Source organism: Colius striatus, chromosome 6 (assembly GCF_028858725.1).
Source record: "Colius striatus isolate bColStr4 chromosome 6, bColStr4.1.hap1, whole genome shotgun sequence".
Taxonomy (NCBI): Eukaryota; Metazoa; Chordata; class Aves; order Coliiformes; family Coliidae; genus Colius; species Colius striatus.
The window spans coordinates 38,252,592-38,275,960 of NC_084764.1; the positions used below are offsets into that span (position 1 = coordinate 38,252,592).

Here is a 23,369-nt window from a genome sequence, read left to right on the forward strand (position 1 = left end):
ATTAAGTTTTTAAGTAACAAAACCTTCCAAAAGAGGCTGCAGTTCAGCTTTATGCATATGCAGCACACATGCTCCCTTACCTCCCAAAAAACACTATGGAAAAAACCATGCACATCTTCTCTGGTATAATTAGTAACCATTAAAGGAAAAACCAAACTGCATAGAGAAGCTCAAAATATTCCAAATTGCAGTAAGAAAACGAAAGACCATTTGTCTTCTTTCTCTGCTTCATTGTTAGTAGACATCTGAGTAGATTAAAAAAAATCTTTATCTTGATCCATACTATGAAATAAGTAACTTTTTTATTAATTAAAGTGCAAAAAAACCCCCCACAAACATATTCTTAAGTCAAAATAAAAGGGAAGTATGTTCTTTGTAGAATAATGAAACTCAAGGATTAATATGACTTTATTTTCACCAGAAAAATCAAGTGTGTTTGATAATACAGATGAAGTATGATGCCTGCTGTATTTACCAGGACTCTCTACTGAAGCCATGTTCAGAATTCTAGTCAGGTGCATGCCACCAAGTCCTTTTGGAAGACAGACTTTTAACAACTACCTGTCATTACAACCAGTAGCTAATAACTGCCTGTGAGGTTGTGGTCGGCACAGGGTTGACTCTTCACGTGTTTCCATTTAGAAGTCCAGAAATAGCTTGATAACTAATTTTCCAAGAACTCTATTTTTGCTTGTCTCAGTAAAAGCTAATCACTTGTAATGCACAGACACTGAAAGACTGGCAATAATCCCCCATGGAATATCCTTTACAAGAAGTTTTAGCAAAGATCTCTCACTTGGGATGTGAGATATTTTAGATGTTCAGAGACAGCATGAATACATAAAGTGAAAAAACAAACCAATCAATATTTACTGGATAATGGAATTCAAGCTCTCAAACATTTTACTAAATCAGAGAGTATGAACATGACATATTCCAAACCACAGCTCAAGATGTCAGCCTTTTTATAATAAATATCATCTCTAACTGAGAAATCAAGACCAGGGCTTCAAAACAGTTGAGTCCTATTTGGTGACTGATGAGAAGTCTTGATTTGGAAAGTTTAACTACGATCTTTGGCTGTGAACTATGAAAGCCCCCTCATCAGAGAGAACAGCTGGCATGAGAAAAGGAACCTGAGTTTTGCAGTCAGCTTAATCAGTGACTAGCTGGCCAGCACTGATTCAAACCACAATGTTCCAAGCCCTTTAAAAGAAGTTACCACTGCCTTCTTCCTGCCCAAAGGAAAACAGATCTATCAGCACCTATTCATTAACTTGCAAGTTGTTTTCTTGTCTTGTAGCCCTCTAAAGCATTTCATGGGTATTAATTTGTACATTGTCCTGCTCAGTGTTTTCAGTGCTCTGTGTAGTTCTTTCCCTTCACGCTGCTGGTTTCTCTTCATGCTGGTCTGCATCAGTTCACGGACATTCACGGTACAACTCTTTTTCCTTCTTCTTTTGTGGCAGAAGATGAAGATATTTCCTTTTCTTCACAAAGCCCTTTAATCAGTCGTAACCTTGCAGTGACTGCAGAAGGGCTCACAAGGAGACTCTTTGTATTCTTTGGTAGCCATATTCTGCTGGTATCTGTCATATTTTTCTACATTGCCTTGAGTCTGCAGAGGTTTTCATTCATATGACTCATTATCTTGACACATTTTCTGTTTGTTGTTTCTTTCCACAGTGTTTAGAATCACAGATTCACAATTCACCTATTTTTAACATCAGTAGTTACTCAACCAGACACTTCTATGTGTGAAGACTGTTTATTACACATAAATGTCAAATAGAGACTTTAAAAGAAAAATATACTGTTTTCTACCAGCCTTTATGCTTTGGATATCTTTGGCATAAATAAGCTTTAAAATTCAGCCTAGGAAAAATATATTCATTAATAAGCAGGTTGTGGTCTGATACCATAACATGTAAATTGCTTCAGTGAAAGCACCAAGAAGACTTACCCACTCATATGCAATTGATGCATAACTTCTGCTGAGGGTATGAGCACCTGAAGATTCCATAACACAGAGGTAAACTTATAACCAGCAGGTCTATAAAAGCACCCTATGAATTCCTTTTCATGAGGAGCCTGACCAAGCACTTCCGACACCCTGACATGCAGATCTCTGATTTTGCAACAGGTCTTTGGTTGGTATTTTGCTTTCTGTCTATAGACTGTGTTTCTTTGAAAATTGAAGGGGAATGTTTGCCTTGGTTTTTTATACCTAGCCTTAAAAGTAAGTGGGTTTCTTGCTTCCCTGTGCTTCTGAGGTCTTGCCAATTACAAGAAGCTTACATGAGAAAGTAGAATGAATGTAAAGGCTTAAACCACATACCCACCAAAAAAGTCTGAAGAATTCATGGGTCTGTAAAAAGATATCAAAGACTTAAAATGCCCCAGTGTAAAGGATCTTAGGGATTATTAAAACGACACATTTCTGTAGATATAGTCCATTAAATCCTTATTTCAAACCCTAAAAAGCTGCTTTTTCAAGCATACCACAATGTAAAAACACTTGGACAGTCTTCAGGACATATTTTCAGTTTTGAATGGATTTCAGTCTAAAAGTGTCAGCTCTAATATTGATGTTTCAGCATCCATGAAGACTCTAGATGAGTGCAAGGTAGTCCTGATGGTGATTTTCAGTCACTGTAATTGAGCTCAAATTAAAATGAGTCCCAGTTGTAAATGACCACTGACTAATTTCCTAAGCCATTAATCCTGTCTACAAAACCTTTCGCTCATGTTTGGGTTTAAGAACTAAATTAAGAGTTAAGTTTCTTAAGTAGCTCAGAGCCGAAGGCCTATGACATGTGGAACTCTGACTTTTCTTCCCCAAATATGCATTCAGTAGAGTTAACATTTTTTATCTCTGATTGGACAGTCACTGTGGTTGTACTAAAAAGTCATAAAACTATTCACACAGATCTATCAGCAGTAGCTGTGAGGAACAAAGTTTACCAGAAAATGCTTTTGATTAGTATGTTTCCAGATACAGTGCTTCCAAGAATCAAAATTTGCCACCATCTTAATCCCAAGAAACACAAAACTTTAAGAGTTATGTAGTTAAATTGTGCAACCTGGGTTATAGAAGCTTGGCACTCATTATCTAGCACTAATCTGGGGTTTACGGCAGTCTCTGAGTAAATGCTGAGAAAGAGCTCTCAATGGAAGCAAAAGAAATAAATTGTTTTTAAGTGTACCTTTCTTTAAACTCCTTTGGCTTCTCGAGACTTTTCTGATTTTTTCCTTCCATCATTTTGGAATTATTTTCATCCTCTGTAGTTTCTTCAAATGTCTTAAAAGATAAAGAATAAAAATACAGCTTCAAAAATTACAGTACATGCTGCAAATGTTTTCTAAACCTGATGAATCACTGCACAATTTTGGTAGCCAAGGTGGTCTCAAGAAAGAAGCAGAATGAGGTTAAAGACAGGGAATATTTTTCGTTGTACCAACTGTAAAATTGGAATAAAACCAGAAGGTTCTGAGTACAAACTCTGTATATCCGTTCAGAACAAGGAGCTCTTTAAACATACTCCTTCGTAGTTACAACTCCACTACATCCCTTTTCACTGTATGTTTATACAGTACATGCCACATGAGGAACTTAAGTCTGTAACTATGAGTGTCAAACTACCACAAAATATAAACAGAAAATACCACCTGTGCCCAATGTGCTTCTAGGAGCATAAGGCTGGCTGAAGCAGATACAGCTGACACAGTAGTAATGGAGTCCTTGATCATCTGGTCCAGAGAGGTGAAAATGCCTAGATTCAACAGTATAAAAACTTCCCAAACTCTTCACAAGATTGGCCTACTGGGCTACTCAGGCTTAGGAGAGACCTTTTACCTCCTAACAGAAGAATGAGTCAAAATGCTGTCCCGACAAAGTCCTTTTTTTTGGAAGACCATCCTTTTGGAATCAGTGCTTCTTCTGTTGGTGGAACTGTACTCATCTCCTGGCTGGAATCAGCCAGCTTTATCCCCAAGTACTATTTACCCACACATCCACTGGGCTGGAAGTGGGCCACAGAGTTTACATGATTCTTATGGTAAAGCATAAATTAAACACATTAATACTACTAAAACCTTAGAAACCAGTAGGACTGGGACTCACTAAGGAAGGGCCCTGCTATACTTTGAAGTGTATTCCCTGGCCTTCTTGAGCTAGAATGAAAGTCATCATGACACAGTGTCTGGGTGGAAATTACTGTGTAAACTGATGTTAACAGGAAGCAAGCTTTAAGAGTCTTACATTCATGGACTCCTCCTGTCAAGGAAAATATATGTGATGCTGTAGAAACATAATTACTAATACTGGAATCATACTGTTGGTCTGTGTGCTTGACAATAAATTACTGCTTTTATGTTTCAAAATATATAACAGTGCTGTATGTAACTGCATCTGTAAAATATATTTATATAAATAAAATTAAAATACACTCACCTTTTTAAAATAATTGATTTTCTTCTCTAATTCCTCTGCTTCTTTTTGTAGTTCGATGGATTCTTGTGTGGCAACTGCAGCAAGCTTTAACATCTCCTGTGTTTTTTGCCTCAGAGAAGCACTTTCAAGTCATGGAGTATAGATTGTGGCATTACTTTTTTCAAGCAAGGGATACTATCAGATCCCTGACACCTCTATGCCACAAGCACAACTATTAGAGGTGCAGAAAGAACCTAGATGATCTCTAAAGGTCCTTTCCAATCTCTACCATTCTATGATTCTGTGAAAGCTCTGACAAATCTGCATTTCCCAGGCAAATCTTCAAATCTTACTTCAATTAAGCTTCTCTGCCTTAATGAAGCATTTTGACAGATTAAGTCAAATTTGTCATTAAGTGAAATTTAGTTTTCCTTCCTCAAAATGCTCCCATAACTTTAAACTGAAGAGTGTTATCTGAGCTTTTCTTGAAGAGGAGTACTAATGCTGCAACTCTAACCATAAATCTATAAATAACTCTTACACTGTCTAATAAAAAGATGTGAATGGTAAGTATAAAGTTTTTTGTCAGCTCTATAAATGTTACAAACGAAGGATACATCCGTATAGCCCAGTCATTCAGGCATTTAAAAGGAACAGATTCTGCAGAAATAAAAAATTACAGGACCTTAATTTACAAGCCTAATGTTATTTACAAATACCAGATAAATTAATTGACTGGAAGCACTTATCCTTTCTTAGTATACATAAAACAAACAGCAGCATAACAGAGACTAATGCAAAAAAACAGCACTAAAAATATATGAAAATGTAATTTTACATTTGAGGGGCGAGTTCTAAAGTAATTTCAAGACTTTTTTTACCCCAAGAAGCCCAATGGCAAACCTCTCCCCATTACATACTCTACATTAGGAATGTACATTTTATACATAAATTATGTATGTACATATCATGTATGTACATACTCTGAAATACAGGCTGCCCGGGGAGGGTGTGGAGGCTTCTTCTCTGGAGGTTTTCCAAACCCACCTGCACCCGTTCCTGTGTGACCTGATCTAGGAGGATCTGTTTCTGCAGGTGGGTTGGATTGGATGATCTCTAAAGGTCTCTTCCAGCCCCTACCACTCTATGATTCTGTGATTCTGTAGATTCTTGTACAAAGCCAATAGGCTCTACTGTAAAAGCATCAATAAGAGCAGTACCCATAGTATCCAAGCAAGAATCTTCTTTCCATTTATATTTTTCAGACAGCTTCAAAACTCTGTTCTGGATTTCTTCAACTTCTTTCTTTTTTTTGTAATACTCCTGTGCAAGAGGAGTTTCTGCGTATTTGTCACGATGTTCCTTCAAAATCTCTTTATATTGGGTTATAGTATCCTGATACATTTTCCTATAAAAATACACATAAATTAGGTTTTATTCACATGAAGCCATCATTTATGAGGAAAAAAAACCCCTCTTAATGTATGGTGTCACCTCAATTAGACTTGTAGCTATCCTGGAAAAAAAGTCAGATCCTATTATAGAGCCATCATTCGGTTCTACTTTTTAATCTTCCAGCTATTTTTAAGGAAGATTCTACTTGTATGTAACAGATTACAGTTATGGTGTAAAAAAGCAGCCAAACCTCATTGTTCTAAAAGGAATGTAGATCTTACCATATTCAAAGGCAGCCTGGCAGACGACAAATGTCTTTTCTTTGTGTAATTATCATGAAACACAGCAGGCCAAATTCTCTGTTCGTGTATATTGGCACAACTCCACTGGTTTCAGAGCAGCTGTATTAAACTTGCAGTAAAAGAGAATTTGGCCTAGCATCCCACATTTAGAGCAGTCTGATGCATCACGGGGCTAAGAGCTGCCTCCAAGGAGATGCTGAGTAATCTGCTTCTGACAGGGAAGCCTTAAACACACACATTAGTCACACTAAAACAACAGGACTATTCATGCTTAAGGTTAAGCAAACACTTCAATGTGTAACTGGCAGAGAGCCAGGATGCTCAGCCTCTCCTAGGACCACCCTCTAAATTAATGTTACACTAACATCATTTCACTGACATTATGTGAGGACATAGCTACAAATTATGAAAGGAAGTAGCAGTAATTAATTTTGCAAAATTGCATTGCAAAAAACAAGCAAATCCCATAACAGGTAATAGGATGTAACTTATCACATAAAGCTGAATATTGATGAACATTATCTTTGGAGTGAAGATAAGAGAAAGGAAAATGCTGTTGCATGAAAGAGTCACCCTCCTGTCTTGAATCAATGACAGTGATGATGTTGGAAATTACTCTTTTTTTTTCCAGAGTTTTTCACTCAGGCGAGGAATTCACAGGGCACATTGCTAGTGACAGATCAAAATATTCAACTGTCTCATTGGGATGAGTCTTTTATTACACCAATAATGCTGATGGGCATCACTTTTCTTACAGATAACTTCCAGTACAAAAGCAGTACCTTTTGGGAAAGCTAAAAAATCACCCGTGAAATCAAGGGACTGATTCTGGTCCTTAATGTCACACACAGGTAATCAGAGTACAGACCTGCAGGAAGTCTGTATTTCCCACATAGGCAAAAATTAACTGATAACAGTTTTTAAAACCATGAATAATAAGAACCAGTGCCCAGTAACTGTATTTTTCTCTGTATTTGAAAGCCAAAGCTGAATAACTGCTCAAAATGCAGTAAGAAGATGATTTTTTTAAATGAGTGTTGATATTTTATGTCACTTCATACTGAAGAAAAGGTAAATATAGGTATATACAAAATACATCATAAGAGTTTGGTGGTAAGGGCTTATTCAGATGGCACAAGTTTTTAAAGAGATATTACAGCTACAAGCATCCAGCATGTATCATCAGTGCAGACTAGTCTCTTAAATGAGAAAGAAACCCTGCGCCAAATTGCTTGATATTAGAACATGCCAAAGACAGAAGGCGAAGGAAATGTCATCCTCTAGGAAAAGGTTATGTGAACAATAGAGGGAGGCAAAGTTTCAAAAAGTTCTTAGAACACATGTAGAAATTCCTCTATGAAACAAATTGTAGTGCAGAATAGCAACTAAATCCAGAGACCCACCTGTTTACCTGCACCATATGTGAAGCCTACATTAAGGAATAGCTCTCATTGCTTGCAAACTATACACTATTCTCTGAAGATCACATTTTATCTCAAACTGCTATTAAACCTGTAAATGCAGCATAACTGAAAGGCAGACTCCCCTAGCTGCCTGCTGGCTAGCCCAGGCAATGAAAAAAATCAAGGTCTTCATTTTCAAATAAAGCTACACTGCAGACACTAGTTCCTGTTAAACTGACTGAAGTTCAAGTCATTTGTTTAGGGTGAAGATGTGTAGACCAGCACTGTGAAACCAAGGAATTGACACTTCCCAAACTGCCCTTAGAAAATTAATCAATTAATTAATCTATTTGTTTTTCTACACAGGTGGTCTCAGGAATTGATTTTGCTTGATTTAGTAAATATTTGTGTATACTGCAGAAAATTCCCCAGGTACAAAAGATGGAAAACATTCACTTCTATTTAATCAAATGGATGGTATGAAGAATAACTGAGCAACAAAGAAATTTGCTGATGTACAAATAAGACTGCATTGCAAGTAATTTTTTTTTTCATATATAAATAATTTGTTGTAGCAGATACATTTTGAGCTTCTGAAAATAATCCTCAAGCTTTATTTTCTTTTCCCAAAGTGTATTTTCCCCAGGTTAGTATTTATGGCCATTACATAGCACAGTAGTCTTGAGAAATTGTCACTGGTTTTAACATTTTTCCTAAACAATTCATATCCTCCAGTTTGTGTGGGTAAGCAAAGGCTATTTAGAATGCAGCACTATTCACATTGAAGTAATTAGAAAACAATGTTAATCTAATGAAAATGGAAAGAGGTCAGAACCCACAAAACCCCTGGACTGACAGTTATTTAGTCCTCTTTTCCTTCTTCATATTTCTTATGTTTAGGATCAACTTCCAGTTCATAAAAGCATTCTTCTATGTTCTTGAAACCAACAATAAGCAAAAAAAACGTGGAACTTTTTAAAGCCTCCATAATGAGTGCTTAATTAAATGCAAACTGATCTGCCTATCTTCTTGAAAATGCCTTCCAATCTAAATAAGTACGTCCTCAGTGCCCCCAAATGCCAGGCTGAAAAGCACATTCAGCACATAAAGTTCTAACTGCACTTTTCTTCTAATTTAAATATTTATACTTTGCTGAATGCACATCTGGCTGATTTGAATGTATCATCAAATGCTTCAGTATTGCAAATTACATGAATTACATTTATTTTATGAGTTCTAGTCATGATGCCTTATAATTAAGCTCAGGAAAACAGATCAAACACTTCCATGTTGGAATTGAGACTAGTTATCTGAAGAAGCAATTTAAAAGTAATGCTTCTTTGGCTTGTCAGCTCAAATTAGTGAGAGCCAAAATAGCTTAATCATATACTCATAGAAAGCCAATTTAGCCTTATTTTTCACCAAATATAGAGCTCTGAACAGGAAGAAGACAGATAAGCTACTGAGTTAATTAAAGGCTATCAGGCATGCTATTTCTGCTGTCTCAAATAACTGGCAACAAGAGCACTTACAAAAGAATCCAAGTCAACATTTTAAATTACCTAAAGTTACACTTTGAAATTGGGATTTAGCTACCTAGATGTGTCTGCCAGGACTTTTTTCACCACAGGGCTAACCAACATCTTCCCCTTCACAAGCAGATCAGTAAAGGTGAGCAACCTGTCTAAAATGATGGGTTTTACCTGAGGGTTAAATAGAACTTCAGAGGGTTAACTTGGCACTTTGCATTTTCAGCATGTCAGTGAAAATCTTCTCTATTCCACTGAATGTAGGTAGCTAGACTGCACAACTAATCATTTGTTTAAAATGCAGAATCTAATTAATGAAGATGAAGTAACTGGAATGGCACTTACTGAACAGAAATGAATTTGCAATTAATACTGACTAAAATCTTATCTACAGCTGGCCTTAAAATGGTTGTAGACCAGGCTTTTCTTAGCCACTCATCCTATTTTTCAAGATCTAATATTGAATTGTCATGCTTTGTGATTATTTTGGAGAATACACAGCAGTATACAAAAACTTGATTTGTACATTCTAATAATCGTGTGTGATTCATATTCACAAAAAAAAAGAAAAGTATAAAATTATCTGAATGCTTCTAATTGTTATCTTACTTCCTCAAATATGAATGTAAAGGCTTAGGTTGGATTAAATGATGTTTCCAAAAAAGACATAAAACCTGTGTATTTTGAAAACAGTCTTCCCAAACCTGACTATCTGAAGCTACTGAAATCGTGAAGACATGTCAAAATAACAACAAAAAATAATCATTCATAGATAACACTGTATGGTCTTGTAAATATGCCCTGATGTTCCATATTTCTGCCAAAGCTGAAACATTCGTTGCCTTTATTTCTTGGGCTTTTTTGGAAATTGTAGGCAATTAAACAATGGTCTGAGAAATTATAACAGGTATCTGGGAAGCAATGGAATCTGAAGCAGCTGTATTTTATTCTATTCCATTGGTAATTACAAAATCCCATATGACCTCAGAGTAATGTAAACTGGAAATTCTTTTAATTACTCAGTCACTTATATCATCCTGAAAAATGTACAACTTTTTGATGTAGACTACACTATCTTTGCAGATCAATTTAGAAAGATTAATAAATGCTACTTCTAGAAACCTCATCTCCCATGATCACAGATACCTCTCATTTTCTGTAGCTTCTTGTAAAGCTTCTATTTCATTTTTCAAATATTCTTCGTGCTTGCTAAGAATGACATAAGTGGGCTTCCAGCTGTGAAAAAAGGGGGAAAAAAGGAGAAAGTATGTAAATAGTCTTTCCTAATGAAAAGCCACTCAGAAACTAAGACATGAAGTTAGTTAGCTAGAGTACTAGAGCAAATAATTTACTTTGCATTTTGAAAGTCAAACGTAAATAAACACTGCTGCCCAGAGGGGTTGTGGACTCTCCTTCCATGGAGGTCTTCAAGACCCGCTTGGACACGTTCCTATGCGACCTGATCTAGGAGACCCTGCTTCTGCAGGGGGGTTGGACTGGATGATCTCTAAAGGTCCCTTCCAACCCCTACCATTCTATGATTCTATGAAACATAAACAGTTAGGTCAGAAGGTTTTTACACACATATATTTATCTTCTTAAGATATTAAGGCTGCAGAGTCAAGAAGATATATATAAAACAAAGATTCTAAAGCACTTTTTAACAAATAAATAGGGCGAGCTTCACAAATTCTTTTATGCCTAAGCAATTAGGCATCTAAATTCACAGATTATGTACTGAGAACTGCACCATCGGTAAATCCTTGAGATATGTACCACCACGCAGTGACAGGATAAGGGGTGACAGGCACAAGCTGAAACACAAGAAGTTCCACTTGGACATAAGGAAAAGCTTCGGTGTTCAGGTGAGGCAGCCCTGGCATAGGTTGCCCAGGGAGAGCGTGGAGTGTCCTTCTCTGGAGGTTTCCAAACCCATCTGGATGTGTTCCTGTGTGACCTGATCTAGGTGGATCTGCTTTAGCAAGGAGTTGGACTGGATGACCTGTGCAGGTCTCTCCCAACTCCTACCATTCTATGTTTCTGTGATTCTTGCTTGAGATGCACACAGCTTCATTCTCATCATCAACAGCACCTAATCTCCTACCTGCAAGCAGCAGTCACAAACTCAGAATTTCCTTCATTTGCTAGGGAAGCCCTGCTCAGAAAACAGCCAGAAAGAGATGTTGTCTTTCAGACACCGGGTTCACTGACCTGTCCACTTGCAGTCACAGGTCCAAACACCACCCCTTGCTAACTAGACTTGAACTCAAATTCTGCCCCTACAGGAAAAAAAATCCCAGCTAATAATTAATAAATTCGTGGCAGATGAGAACTGAACTTCAGGTGCTGGCTTTTCCACCTCTAAGTCATCATCCACATCTATTTTCGTATTTCATGCAGCTGGTATGTGGCTATATAGTATGTCTGCAGTAAAATGCACTCACTCCAGAAACCTGTTGCCAGACAAGATGCCCTGAGTAGCTCATACCCAGCTCATGACTCTGTCATCCCTCTAGAGCAGACTGATGGGTCCTTGTTCTGTAATGTTCAGGCTGGATCTCCTCTCCTGTGGCTTCGCTCTGTCCCTGGAACACAACTAATCCCTTCTTTGCTCTTCTTCTCATTTCAGGAGCTTTCTATAATATGATGCAGCCCATCAAAGTGGTTTTCTTACAGTAGGATATTGTAGATTGTACTGAAAGGACTTCAGGGAATACTGAAGGGAAGACTGATTCAACAGAAATCCAGTTGTGATCTTTAGGAGAGGCATAAAATGGGTCTTTAAAAGGAAAGCATTCTGGTGAAAAAAGATGGTGTAAGGACTATGAGCCACCCAGGCATGGATGTCTCTTACCCTCCGAGCTTAGGCAAGAGCTACCAAGACATTTTCACATAAGCTGCTCAGTTAAAAACGATAGGAAACAAATTCAGAAAATTGGTGCACCGAGCTTCCAAACAGCAAGTAACACCTTCACAGGGCTTAACAGACACCAAAGCGTTGTGAGGTTAGGGAAAGAAGACAAAAATTATTTTAAGTCTACTGAGCTAAACAGCTACTGACAAACACTCTGCTCATTCAGGGACAATAACCTCAATAACAATATGTTGTCAACAGGCAACTCCTGCTGGGGAACATCAGCTGGGAGCTGACATTCAGAAGATGGCCAAACTATCTGCACAGACTGGGCTAGAGTAGGACAGAGATCCTATTGCAGATGAAACAAAATCACATGCTCCCTCCAGTGGAACTTTCGACAGAAAAAAAAAAAATAGCCCACCCTTAAGCCAGGGCTTAAAGTGATCTATCAACTCAGCTTTTGCCCAAAATATAAGCTACCTAACTCAGCTTTTGTCCAAAATACAAGCTACCTTAAGCCAATACAAATATATACAACAAAGTGTGTGTGAGTGGAACTATCTGTCCTAGCAGATATATACACAAAACCTAGCTTTAGGAACACATATATGGACACTATCAAAGGTAAACACTGAAGAAATAGAAGAAGGAAAACTCTGAATCTGGACAACAGAGATACAGTCACATTTAAAGAATTATATCGACAAGGAGGAAGGGAGAAATGATGACACAGAGCAAAGCTGCATTTGAATAAAGCAAGTAATTCATTACTGGACAGGTCTGAGTAACTGAGAACACAAAGTTCACTTTGCATATTAATATGTAGGGTGAGTAAAGGGCAGTTTTGTATGTAAGCATGTCCTATGGTTCAAAATTGGAGGGCTGGTAACATGCAATCACACAAAGTATGAATGTGCCTTTGGACAATCACTCCAAACATGGAATGAAACAGAGGCTTCAGTAACAGCTAACAATGCAATTTCCATCAAGGATATAAATAAAGAACAAAGACTTAACAATTAATATGCTGGACTCCAATAACCTTGAACAAAAAATAATGCACTCCAGGTGGTGAGACAACACAACACATATTCGACATTTATAGTAGCAGTAAAGTTTCTCAACCACAAGTTATAGAGGATTCAAGTAGCTCATCTACTCTTTGCTAAATGCATTGCTTTCTCACAGAGGTTCTTAGTAGGTATCACATTTATCTGTCCTTTCTTTCACCAGCCAGGGTATAAAAAAAACCTTTATCCACACTAATCTGAAAGCAATAGCAATATCCTGTAGTTCAGCTTAACGGGATAAGATAATTTCTTTTCCAAACTAGCAACATTCTGTGTTCATATGGCTCTTCTTTTTTATTAGTCTCCATGAAATCTCACCATCCTTGACCCTAAATATAACAAATAAAAGAGAGGCAATAAAACTGGAATCAGTCCCATCAGCAGTATTTCACTGCTTCTTATTGTTCTGGGATAAACATTTCTAGTTAGAATTATTCAAGATATAAAATGTTCTTTTAAATGTCATCATTTGTCAAAAAAACTCTATTTCTTTTGGGCCACTTGATGCCTTCAATTCTTTTTTTATGAAGACCAGTATGTATTTCTTTTACAAACACAGTACTAAAGCAGTCCTTATATGTCATATTTTCTGTTGACTCGTTGAATATAAGAATACCATATTTTGTTCAAAGTCTTCAGACATGCTTCAATATACTTGCAGCATCTGACAATCATAGAATCATAGAACAGTAGGGGTTGGAAGGGACCTTTAGAGATCATCTAGTCCAACTCCCCTGCCAGAGCAGGTCCACCTGGATCAGGTCACATAGGAACATGTCCAGGTGGGTCTTGAAGACCGCCAAGGAAGGAGACTCCACAACCCCTCTGGGCAGCCTGTGCCAGGGCTCCCTCACCTCAACAGTGAAATAGTTTTTTCTTATGTTTAAGTAGAACTTTTTGTGTTCCAGCTTCATCCCATTACCCCTTGTCCTCTTACTAGCTACTATAGAAAAAAGGGATGTCCCAACCTCCTGACACCTACCCTTTAGATATTTGTAAATGTTAATAAGATTCCCCCTCAATCTCCTCTTCTCCAGACTAAACAGCCCCAGTTCCTGCAGCCTTTCCTCATATGAAAGATGTTCCAGTCCCCTGATCATCTTGATGGCCCAGCTCTGGACTCTCTCCAGCAGTTCCCTGTCCCTCTTGAGCTGAGGAGCCCAGAACTGGACACAGGACTCCAGATGAGGCCTCACCAGGGCAGAGTAGAGAGGGAGAAGAACCTCCCTTGACCTGCTGCCCACACTCTACTTGATGCATCCCAGGATGCCATTGGCCTTCTTGGCCACGAGGGCACATTGCTGGCTCATGCCTAGTTTATTACCAACCAGGACTCCCAGGTCTCTCTCTGCAGAGCTGCACCCCAGCAGTTCAACCCCCAGCCTGTACTGTTGCATGGGGTTGTTCCTTCCCAGATGCAGGACTCTGCACTTGCCCTTGTTGAACCTCATGAGGTTCCTCTCTGCCAAACTCTCAAGTCAGTCAAGATCCCGTTGAATGTCAGCACAGCCTTCTGGGGAATCAGCCAGTCCTCACAGTTTGATGTCATCAATCCAAACAAAAAGTTGTTTCTTTGAGATCTCTATTGAGCATTGCTAGCAATTAGTCAGCGAGGAGGGTGATTATGACTCCAAAACTATTTCAGAATTTACAAGATGGGCATTAGAATCAGATCCAGCATATCTGGAGATAAAAACTAGAGTAAATTCTAGAAGTTTACCATGATTCTACTAGGTAAGTGCTCTGATTGTCTGATCTTATAGCCAGGACTTGTTTATCCTGGCTCTCACTATGTCGTTAAATGACATTTTCAATAATTTAAGACACAAAGTCTCTACTCTTCTGCAAGCATTGTCCTTCTGTGAATACATGTATTCATTAATGAGTCACTTCTCATTTTCAGTCTCTTTACACTAATGCCATTAATTATTCTTTGTAGGACCTGAGCCAAAACCCATTGAATCCAACGCTTAAAATTTAGATCAGATCCTTAGCTCTACCCTAATTTTTTATTTATTTGCATCACTCAACAGTTTCTGATTTGCAAACAGATTTGCAACTTCAAAAGCTGACCGAGGAAGTAGTGTAGAGGGCTTCAGAAACTTAAAAGAGCACTCATTTTTTACTGCATCAGAGACAAGGATTTAAGGTAAAAGAAAAAAGGAATTCTCCTGTTAAGGTCAAATCTTTTTCCTTACTCTTTTAAGATAAAGCTACAAATCAGTACAGTATGGCAATTGAATCAAACAGCTAGCCACTATACCCTCTCCATTCACTGGTCATTCCATTCTTCCTTCTGTTTCAAGATAGCTCAAAGGAAACCTAAAAAGGGCCCTGATGCTATCTTTACATCTCTTTTTATTCTTAGAAATGCCCACATTATCCACTCATGGCCTAAAAAATAGTTTAAAATATATGTTACAGGCAGTTTTATTCAAGTATCTTAGGCTTAGAATAGCAAGAAAACAAAACAGGATTTGCTAATAAATCATCACTTCAACTAACAAGGAACTAGACAGATTGTGGAGAGATGAATGCTGCAAGAAAAGACAGGATTCTATTATCAGGGTCAAATTCTCTGTATTGTCAAATACAGCTTTGCTTTTTTAGCTACCCTTGCAAACACCTGAGATTTTCATTTTTAAAAATTAGGCATTCCACGACAGTAAGAAAAAGCTCCTTGGAGCCTAATTCTTGCTTGAGCTACTTCTAATCAGTGCATTTTAAAACAATGCCCCAATAATCTGGTAGAAAAATTTCTATAACGAAAACTGTGACCTGCAGCCCGTTGCATTCACCAAAACAGTGTGCCTAGAAGAAGAATTTAGCAGTCTGCAGTAAAAATTACACCCTAGTAATATTCCAGTAGAAATCTTCTAGTAGAAGCACACACACATCTGTATGTGGAGGCAGTTATGACACATCTGAAGAGCAAACATGGATAGAACAAAAAGTAACGTGAAACAGGTTGTGAACATAAAGATGCTTCAGTTTCAGGAAGCCATATTCAGGATTAAACAAAAGAACATAAGAGAGCCTTATTGTCACTAGTTTTTAAAAAATTAACTTCTTTTGAACAGCATTCTTAATACTTGACAGAACTCAAATGCAACCAAATATAGCAAAATCATCTTCCTATTACCTGACCACTTATTTCAGCATGAGCTGTGATCTCTGAAAACTGTTAATTGTAATAAGAAACCCTCAAATGAACTTAAATGTAGTTTGATTTTCTGTAATTTACTTTCCCAGAGGATGGGTAATATTGCAATTTTTGTGCTTGATGATTTGCAGCTTGAGACAAAAAAAACAACAGAACACTGAAGTTTACTTTAACATTGTTCCTGTCAGAACACACACGTACTTTCACACCACTTCCTCACTGATATTCCTCATGCTGTCCTTAACTCAAAGTTCAGGCAACAATATACTCACACATTGTAGTTCTCCCTGCTGCTCTCATTTTGCTTGTGCAAGTCAGCAATGGCATCATTGCTGAGATTTATGCTTTCCTCCAACCTTGCGATTTCGTTCTTTTTCTCGGCGATTTTTGTGGTGTACACTGAAATTAAAAAGAGATTTAAAAATAAGCATAGGATACTTCCAACATATCCATAAAATAAAGAGTCTGCATTCAGACTGATTAAAAAGTTCTTCCAAAATCCTTAACCTCCATAGTACCAGAGAAGTGGACAGCCTGCAATTAAGCAAAGCAACAAGAATGTGAGTCATAAATTGAAGGAGTTTCAGCTGTGTGGCAAGAACCTTAATTGTCATCTAATATTATGAGATTGACTTTGGAAGGAAAAATAATTATCTGTGCTGTTCGTGCATCACAGTGTATATAAAATTCAAGTAACTATCAATGGTAGAAAGTAAAGCACTCTTAACAGAGCTTTTTTGCAATCCAGAGTGTAGGAGCAGTATGCAGGGAAAACAGAGCGTAAGCCACTTTGCCCTCGATAACGTTTGCAAACAGGGAGACTGATTGGAGTACAAAGGCTCTGTGAGATAAAGGTCTCTTTCAAACATTTGTTTTCTTTTACAGAAGTCCAGAAACACAAATGTTTTATGAGAGAAAGCTGACTAGAAGAAAGGAAGAATAAAAACATCACTAAAAGCATAAAAAAAATTAAAAACACTAGAAACAGAGAAATTGAAAGGAAAAGGGAATTTACTCAGGGTGGGAATGTGTAATGAATGATAAACTACTACAGGACACACAGGTTAATTATCAAAAACACACATTCTAGTGACAAATCCTCGAGCACTATTATATTTGTGGCAATTCTGAGAGTAGATTCTTACCTCTGCCTTTTCTAACAGCAGACAACTGACAAAATGTTCAGAGTGAGTGGTTGGCTCATGTTGTTGAACATGATCAGTTTCACAAGTAAAAGCTGTGAGAGCTGTCATGCATGCTCACATTGCAATACAATGAGCACAGCTAGGCACACATTTTCTCTTTCTCTGTGTTATTTATTTCTCTTTTTTGCAGATTTGTTAGTGCCAAATCATCCCCTGCCATCACTGTGGCCCTGATATACTGCGTACCAAAGTTGCTGGCCCTCAACAGAAGTCAATGTCAGACATCCTGCCCTTCTCACCTACCAAGCCGAGCAGGTCAACTTAATTAGTTGACCTATCAACTTAGCTAGTGACCAATTAAGGTCATCTTACTTGTGTAAGATGTGTCTTGAGCTGGTTGAATTACTGCTCTACAACTTCAGGTCATGCTGAAGTCAGGTCTGGTTTTGCAGTACTCTATATTCACTTTCAACAGTAGCTGCATTTATACCAGAAAGAAACACTTCTCAGAAAGAATAACCAATCAGTGAAAAGCAAAACAGCCATGTTGTAATTTAATATCTTGAGTTACCCTGAATATCTTCATTATCTTAATCTTTTCAATATCTTAAGTCAGTAACTTGCCTTTACTTAGCATGGGGCATAACTATTGGGCAACTGACATATGCTTCATTTTTGTACAAAAGCAGGTGTATTGGGAAGTATGCTGCAGATGACATTTTGAGATCTACCAAGATATAACTGTATTAACAAAGTGTCTATTGCATTAAAAAAGCTATGCAATTAACATTTCATTTAGTAGTTTCTATAGATGAGCAGCTCTGTGAGGTGTGAGTTGTTCTCCTTGACCTTTGCTTTGGCAAGAACCTTGTGGGTTAGATCCATCTCACACAACTTTACAACGCCAGCACCTACTTCAGAACTGGGCACCCACAGCTCCAGCCATACTCAGCAGAGACAAGAGAACATTTTTCAAACCCTACTTTAAACTCTTTCTTCAGGATAAGACAAATCACATCCTAAAAGTGCTTATTTCCCTGCACTGGTTATGAAGGGACTCTAGCCAAAAAGCCTGATGAATCTTACACTAAAAGTCTGAGGCTGAAAGCTGTAACTGTTCCTCTGCCAAGTAATACTTGCATGGAGACAAGAGTAAACCATTGGAACTATTCCTGAGTAAGTTTTTGAAAGATTTAACTCAAACTTTTAGAAGTCTGAATGTGAGTTCACACATATGTCAATACCTGAACTGAACACACAACAGCAATGCCATGTTACTGCACAGCCTTGGGATTTTCCCTGAAAACGTGCTCACCCTGTACACTTGCATAAACCTCAACTCTAAGGTTCAATTATATGACTGAAGAGTTAAAACAGAATTCTAGCTGGAGCAGATTTGGTGTTACCAATGTTTTGGTGTGTAAGATGCTTCAATTTAATATTGAAAATCTTCTTAATGAGTAAGTTCTTTCTAACAGTCGAGACTGCTAGAAATGTTCCCATCAAGAGGAACACCAATGAGACCAGAATTCTCTCTTGTTCTTTTTTTTTTTCCTTCAAAGAAAAGCTATGAGCTTCAATATGTACCTATGAAGTACCAGTGATGAGCACAGATGTCATCAGGTTCTCTAAAGAGTATCTCTACCATAACCATCCCCATGAGTGATTCCACAGAGTAGCATGGTTAAAAAAAAACCCAAACAACCCAGTGCAGAGCTAAGGCCATAATATTAGGCTGTCTGTAAATCCTGGGGGGAAAATGTGGAGCAAGACTTTCTCATTGGGTTTACTGGTTTGAATTTCAAATAAAATAACCAGCTGCTTGATTGCAAGACAAAAACCTCAGAAGAACCAGGCTTGACTAGATAGTAGCAGCTGAGAGAACTTTCATTATTTTAAGAAAATAGAAAGAGAGAAGAAGCAGTGAGGCAGAGGTCCAAATCTGGAAAGAACAAAAAACACGAAGAAAGAAAGGGAGGCAAGTGGCAGATGTATTGAGCAAGCACAGCTGAATCAAAGAACTGCCAGTGACTGTGAGGAGCTGCAGAGTAAGAGCAGGAAATGGCGCAGCACGAAACGGGCTGTCCATGAGACAGCTGAACAGCGTTAGCTGAAAGTCACAAGCTAAAGCAAAGTCTGCTAGGGAGAATGAGCAAGTATTGAGGGCAAAAGATGAGGTAGGGTGAGATCAGGACACAGGACAGCTCATCTCATTAGTCTTGCTTCCGCCCCTGAAGCACGGAACTTGTACCAGGACTAATGAAACAAAAGCAGAATGTTCAATGTCTAATAAAATGATAATTTATCACTACTCACAGTTTATCTGTTGATTCACATGTTCCTTAGCATAGGAGGTTTGTTCTAGCTGGAAAACTAAGAAGAAAATAAGCACTTTTTCATATATATTTACATATATGTATGAGTTGACTGTGAAACAACTGTATGTTGTGCAGCATTAGTTGCACAAACACAAGATTAACCAACATTTTAGCACAATAGCTAAATGCATTTTTACTGTTCAATAGTCGTTAGTACCTCTCCCCATAACCTCACAGCAAACAAAATATTGGGTAGGCAAACACCAGAACTTTAATATTACAAATTTATTTGAAGTTAATATAACTGTTTAAAGCAGTAAACATCACTATAAGTACTGCATTAGTAATTATTAATTTAAAAATGTATGAATGACTTACCAAGCTCGAGCAGAAGTTTGTCTAAGTTGCCCAAAAGCCTGTCACTCATCCTGTAAACTACAAAAGAGAAAGGCAATTCAAGGATTTACACAGCTAAAAGCTTTATTGCTACAATAAACAAGTCAAAATTGCATGATAATACCATGCATTTTAAGGTAAAAGGGAAAGGGGAAAAGTTTTATCTGCATTTGAATTAGTATGTAAACCATTTGAGTGGAATCAAATTTCTCACTAATAGTAGAAATGGACTCATTGATAGTCTAAACCACAGTTAGGAAAAAAAAGGAGGCATATCATTAAGGTAAAGCCTTGCTCCTGCAGCAGTTCTGTCTCTGAGAGGCTTTATGTCCTCAGAAGGCGTGAAGGAGGCAGGAAAAGATGTAGTCTCTAGTCCAGCTGGTTTTACTAAGCTGGTAATGGAAAAGCTACTTACCTATTCTGTACCTTGCTCCTGTAGTAATCACAACGTACATTTGCATCAGGAGATATATGCATAAGTGTGATTAAAACCAGAACTTGTACACAGTGGAAAGCAGATTATTGCAGCTTCATACTTCTGTTTGTATGGTGCTGCTATGTTCAGAAATTCAGGTATGGATTTTTGACAGTTTGGGAGTCGTCTACTCTTCCATAAAGGGTGCAGTCATCATTTTAATCAGACTGTGCTGAATTCAGTTTACCTCAGATATACTTCACATAAAGCAAAATTATCTGAGGCTTAACTGTCCCACAGTGGTATCCCCATATCCATAGTACTGTATGAGAAGTAAAGCCACAATTGGTGATGAGGATAAGACCCTAATCCAGGATAAAGTGGAATAGAAAACAACTGTAGAATTTAACTAAAGTGGCATTAAGGCTACGTATTGTAGCACTGAGACTGTGGAAACGGGAGGGGGTGGAGAGAGCATTTAAAACTCTGGATGTTTGACAGAAATTAATTTGCCTGACAGTTGAGTGAGGATCAGAACACTAATCCAAGTGACTGGATTAGTATAGGCTACAATAAAAACTCTGAGAAAAGAGATAATAGCTTTACTAAATGTAGTTAAAAGCTTGGAACCCCGGTTCCAAGTGCTTGGAAACACTTTAGATTGGAAACAAAATGCTTTATTAAAATACTAAGAAAAATACTAATAAATACTGCCTCACACCACTGGTGAATGCAGAGTATTCTCACCTTTACATCATGTGAAAGAAAATCCCAAGTGATTCCTTCGGATGCAAAAATTAATTTGGAGTATATACTAAAAAACAGTTTTCTACAAACAGTTTAGTGATGTTTGATAGTTGTTTTCCCTGATAGTTCCCACAAAAATACTCAAGATATTGGGGCATACACAGAAGGTACAGAGATGATAAACATTGCTTTAAACCATGAAGAATTTATATTCATGGGTTTATAAATCACAACACAGGCAGTACAGAGCAGGCTGTATGACTGCATATGATTAAGACACATACTAGTCTATCAGCTAGTCACTAAGACAGTTACGACTCGTTTTCTCTTTGTGTGCTTCTGGAGAAGAAACAAAACCAAAGTATTTCCATTTTTTCAATAAAAGTAAAGAGTAAAGTTGCAGAAAATGATGGTGCTTCTGAAAGCTTGTGTATGTAAAATACCTGCTCTTCTGGATCCAGTTAAAATGAAGTAACCCAACTGCAAATGGCAAATGCTATTCTGTGTTGTGAGTTCAGAGGATATATGTGTCAGTAGTAGCAAGGGCTGAGAGATGCAGTTGCACTGGTAACCTATTAGATGTTTGCAGATTTTAAAAACAACAGCTAACACCGGTCTGAAACAAAAGACATCTAGATTTGGGACAATTGATTACTTCAGTAATGACTTCGGTAATGACTGATTCTACTGGAGAAAAGTAGTATAGAACCATCAGCCATCTCTGGATGACAAATTCATAGCATATTCTCATAGAGGGATGTTGCTTTTGTTAAAGAGAAATATGTAATAGATGGTAATGGGTAAAACAGCTTCAAACTGCATATATTATTTCTAAAGGTGCTCTTCATAATGCTGCCAAAAGAAAAGTAGTATTATGCATCTTGCATTTTTGTGCCACATTAATGCAATTATCTAGAATTCAGTTGTGGCAATGAAGTTTCACATATTACAAGATTGCACAGAGTGCAAAAGCCACGGACAAACTTGATGGGGTCTCTATCCATTATCATAACACCAACATTAATACCACTTCTCATATCAGAGTTACAGCAGTAGCTACGTATCCCATCAGACAATGGCCATCACTAGGTTCTTCATCAAAAGGTTAAAAATGCCCCTAATCTATGTGGTAAATTTCAGCCAAAAAAATCAAACACCAAATTCTACCCATTGTCAGCTCTGCAATGGTATTAATTTCTGTTGGCTTTATAGAAATCATTTTCATTTCAGTAGGGCTCTTTTGAGAGCAAGCGTTTTCTCCTCTGCTATTCATCATTGTTTAAGACTCTCTTAGGTGACTAGTTATTTGATTCTTCTTGAAAATACAGTAGAGTTCACATTTCTAGACCTTCCAAAATTAAAAAATGTGCTGTTTATGTTCCTCTGACCCTCTTCTGCAACACTATTTTAGAAACCCTGTGACAAGACTTGAACCCTGCATTCAAGGTGAGGATGTTGTTTTCACCGTTTGTAACATCATCGAAGCTGTTTCCTGCCTGATGATAATTCCAACTAATACATCTGAGCTAACATAATTGTAGGGCTCTTCATTTATGAAGCTCCTGTTTCTAACACTTATGTTTTAAGGCACATTGATGCCGTGTGCTGTGCACCATGCCTTCACTGCTGGCTACCGACGTGTCCCTCAAGCCCTCAGAAAGCCAAACGTCTCCTGGTTTGACACATTCTACTTAGTTGGGCACATACCAAACAAAAGGCTACTGTTGCAGATTATTCCTTAATTTCCTAGAATTTAAACCGATTTTTGTCAAAAAGGTAGGGAAAAACTCATCCCACGGGATGCCTTCAGGGGTGTGCAGGAGTGTCACAAAATGGCGGGGCAAGAAATGGGGAGCGAGTCCCTCCCGATGGAGAGGGGTGACGGGGCCGAGGTGGCCAGGTGGTCCTTCTGCATATTAGGGGGCTAGCAGCACTGGGAAAGTGACCGGGAGATGTTTGCCGTGGTGGCTGACAGAGGGGAGGGGCGTGGACAGTCAGGATGGCGGCGCAGGGCCTGCTCCAGGGAAGTCAAGCAGAGGGGTTCGAGGGCGCAGCCACCGTCCCGCTGCCTCAGGTCCGTCCCCGCCGTCCCGGAGAGAAACAAGGGAGGCCCAGAGCCCTCTCCAACCTACCCCGGGAAGAGCCCGCAGCGCGGCGGGGGCCCGGCACCGCCTCGGCTCTTTCCCTTAGCGCCGCT

General features: G+C 38.2%; 1 protein-coding gene across 1 annotated transcript in view; it reads right to left on the minus strand.

Annotated features, from left to right (window-relative positions):
• The window catches only part of C6H14orf39 (chromosome 6 C14orf39 homolog), a 42,961-nt gene that overhangs the window by 11,332 nt on the left and 8,260 nt on the right, over nt 1-23,369 (minus strand). The window contains exons 5-12 of the mRNA XM_061998836.1: nt 19,993-20,049; nt 19,613-19,669; nt 16,424-16,550; nt 10,208-10,297; nt 5,653-5,840; nt 5,050-5,092; nt 4,454-4,574; nt 3,207-3,301 (exon numbers count right to left, since the gene is read on the minus strand). Of these exons, the coding sequence (XP_061854820.1) occupies nt 3,207-3,301; nt 4,454-4,574; nt 5,050-5,092; nt 5,653-5,840; nt 10,208-10,297; nt 16,424-16,550; nt 19,613-19,669; nt 19,993-20,049 (778 nt within the window). The remainder of the gene's footprint in view (nt 1-3,206; nt 3,302-4,453; nt 4,575-5,049; nt 5,093-5,652; nt 5,841-10,207; nt 10,298-16,423; nt 16,551-19,612; nt 19,670-19,992; nt 20,050-23,369) is intronic.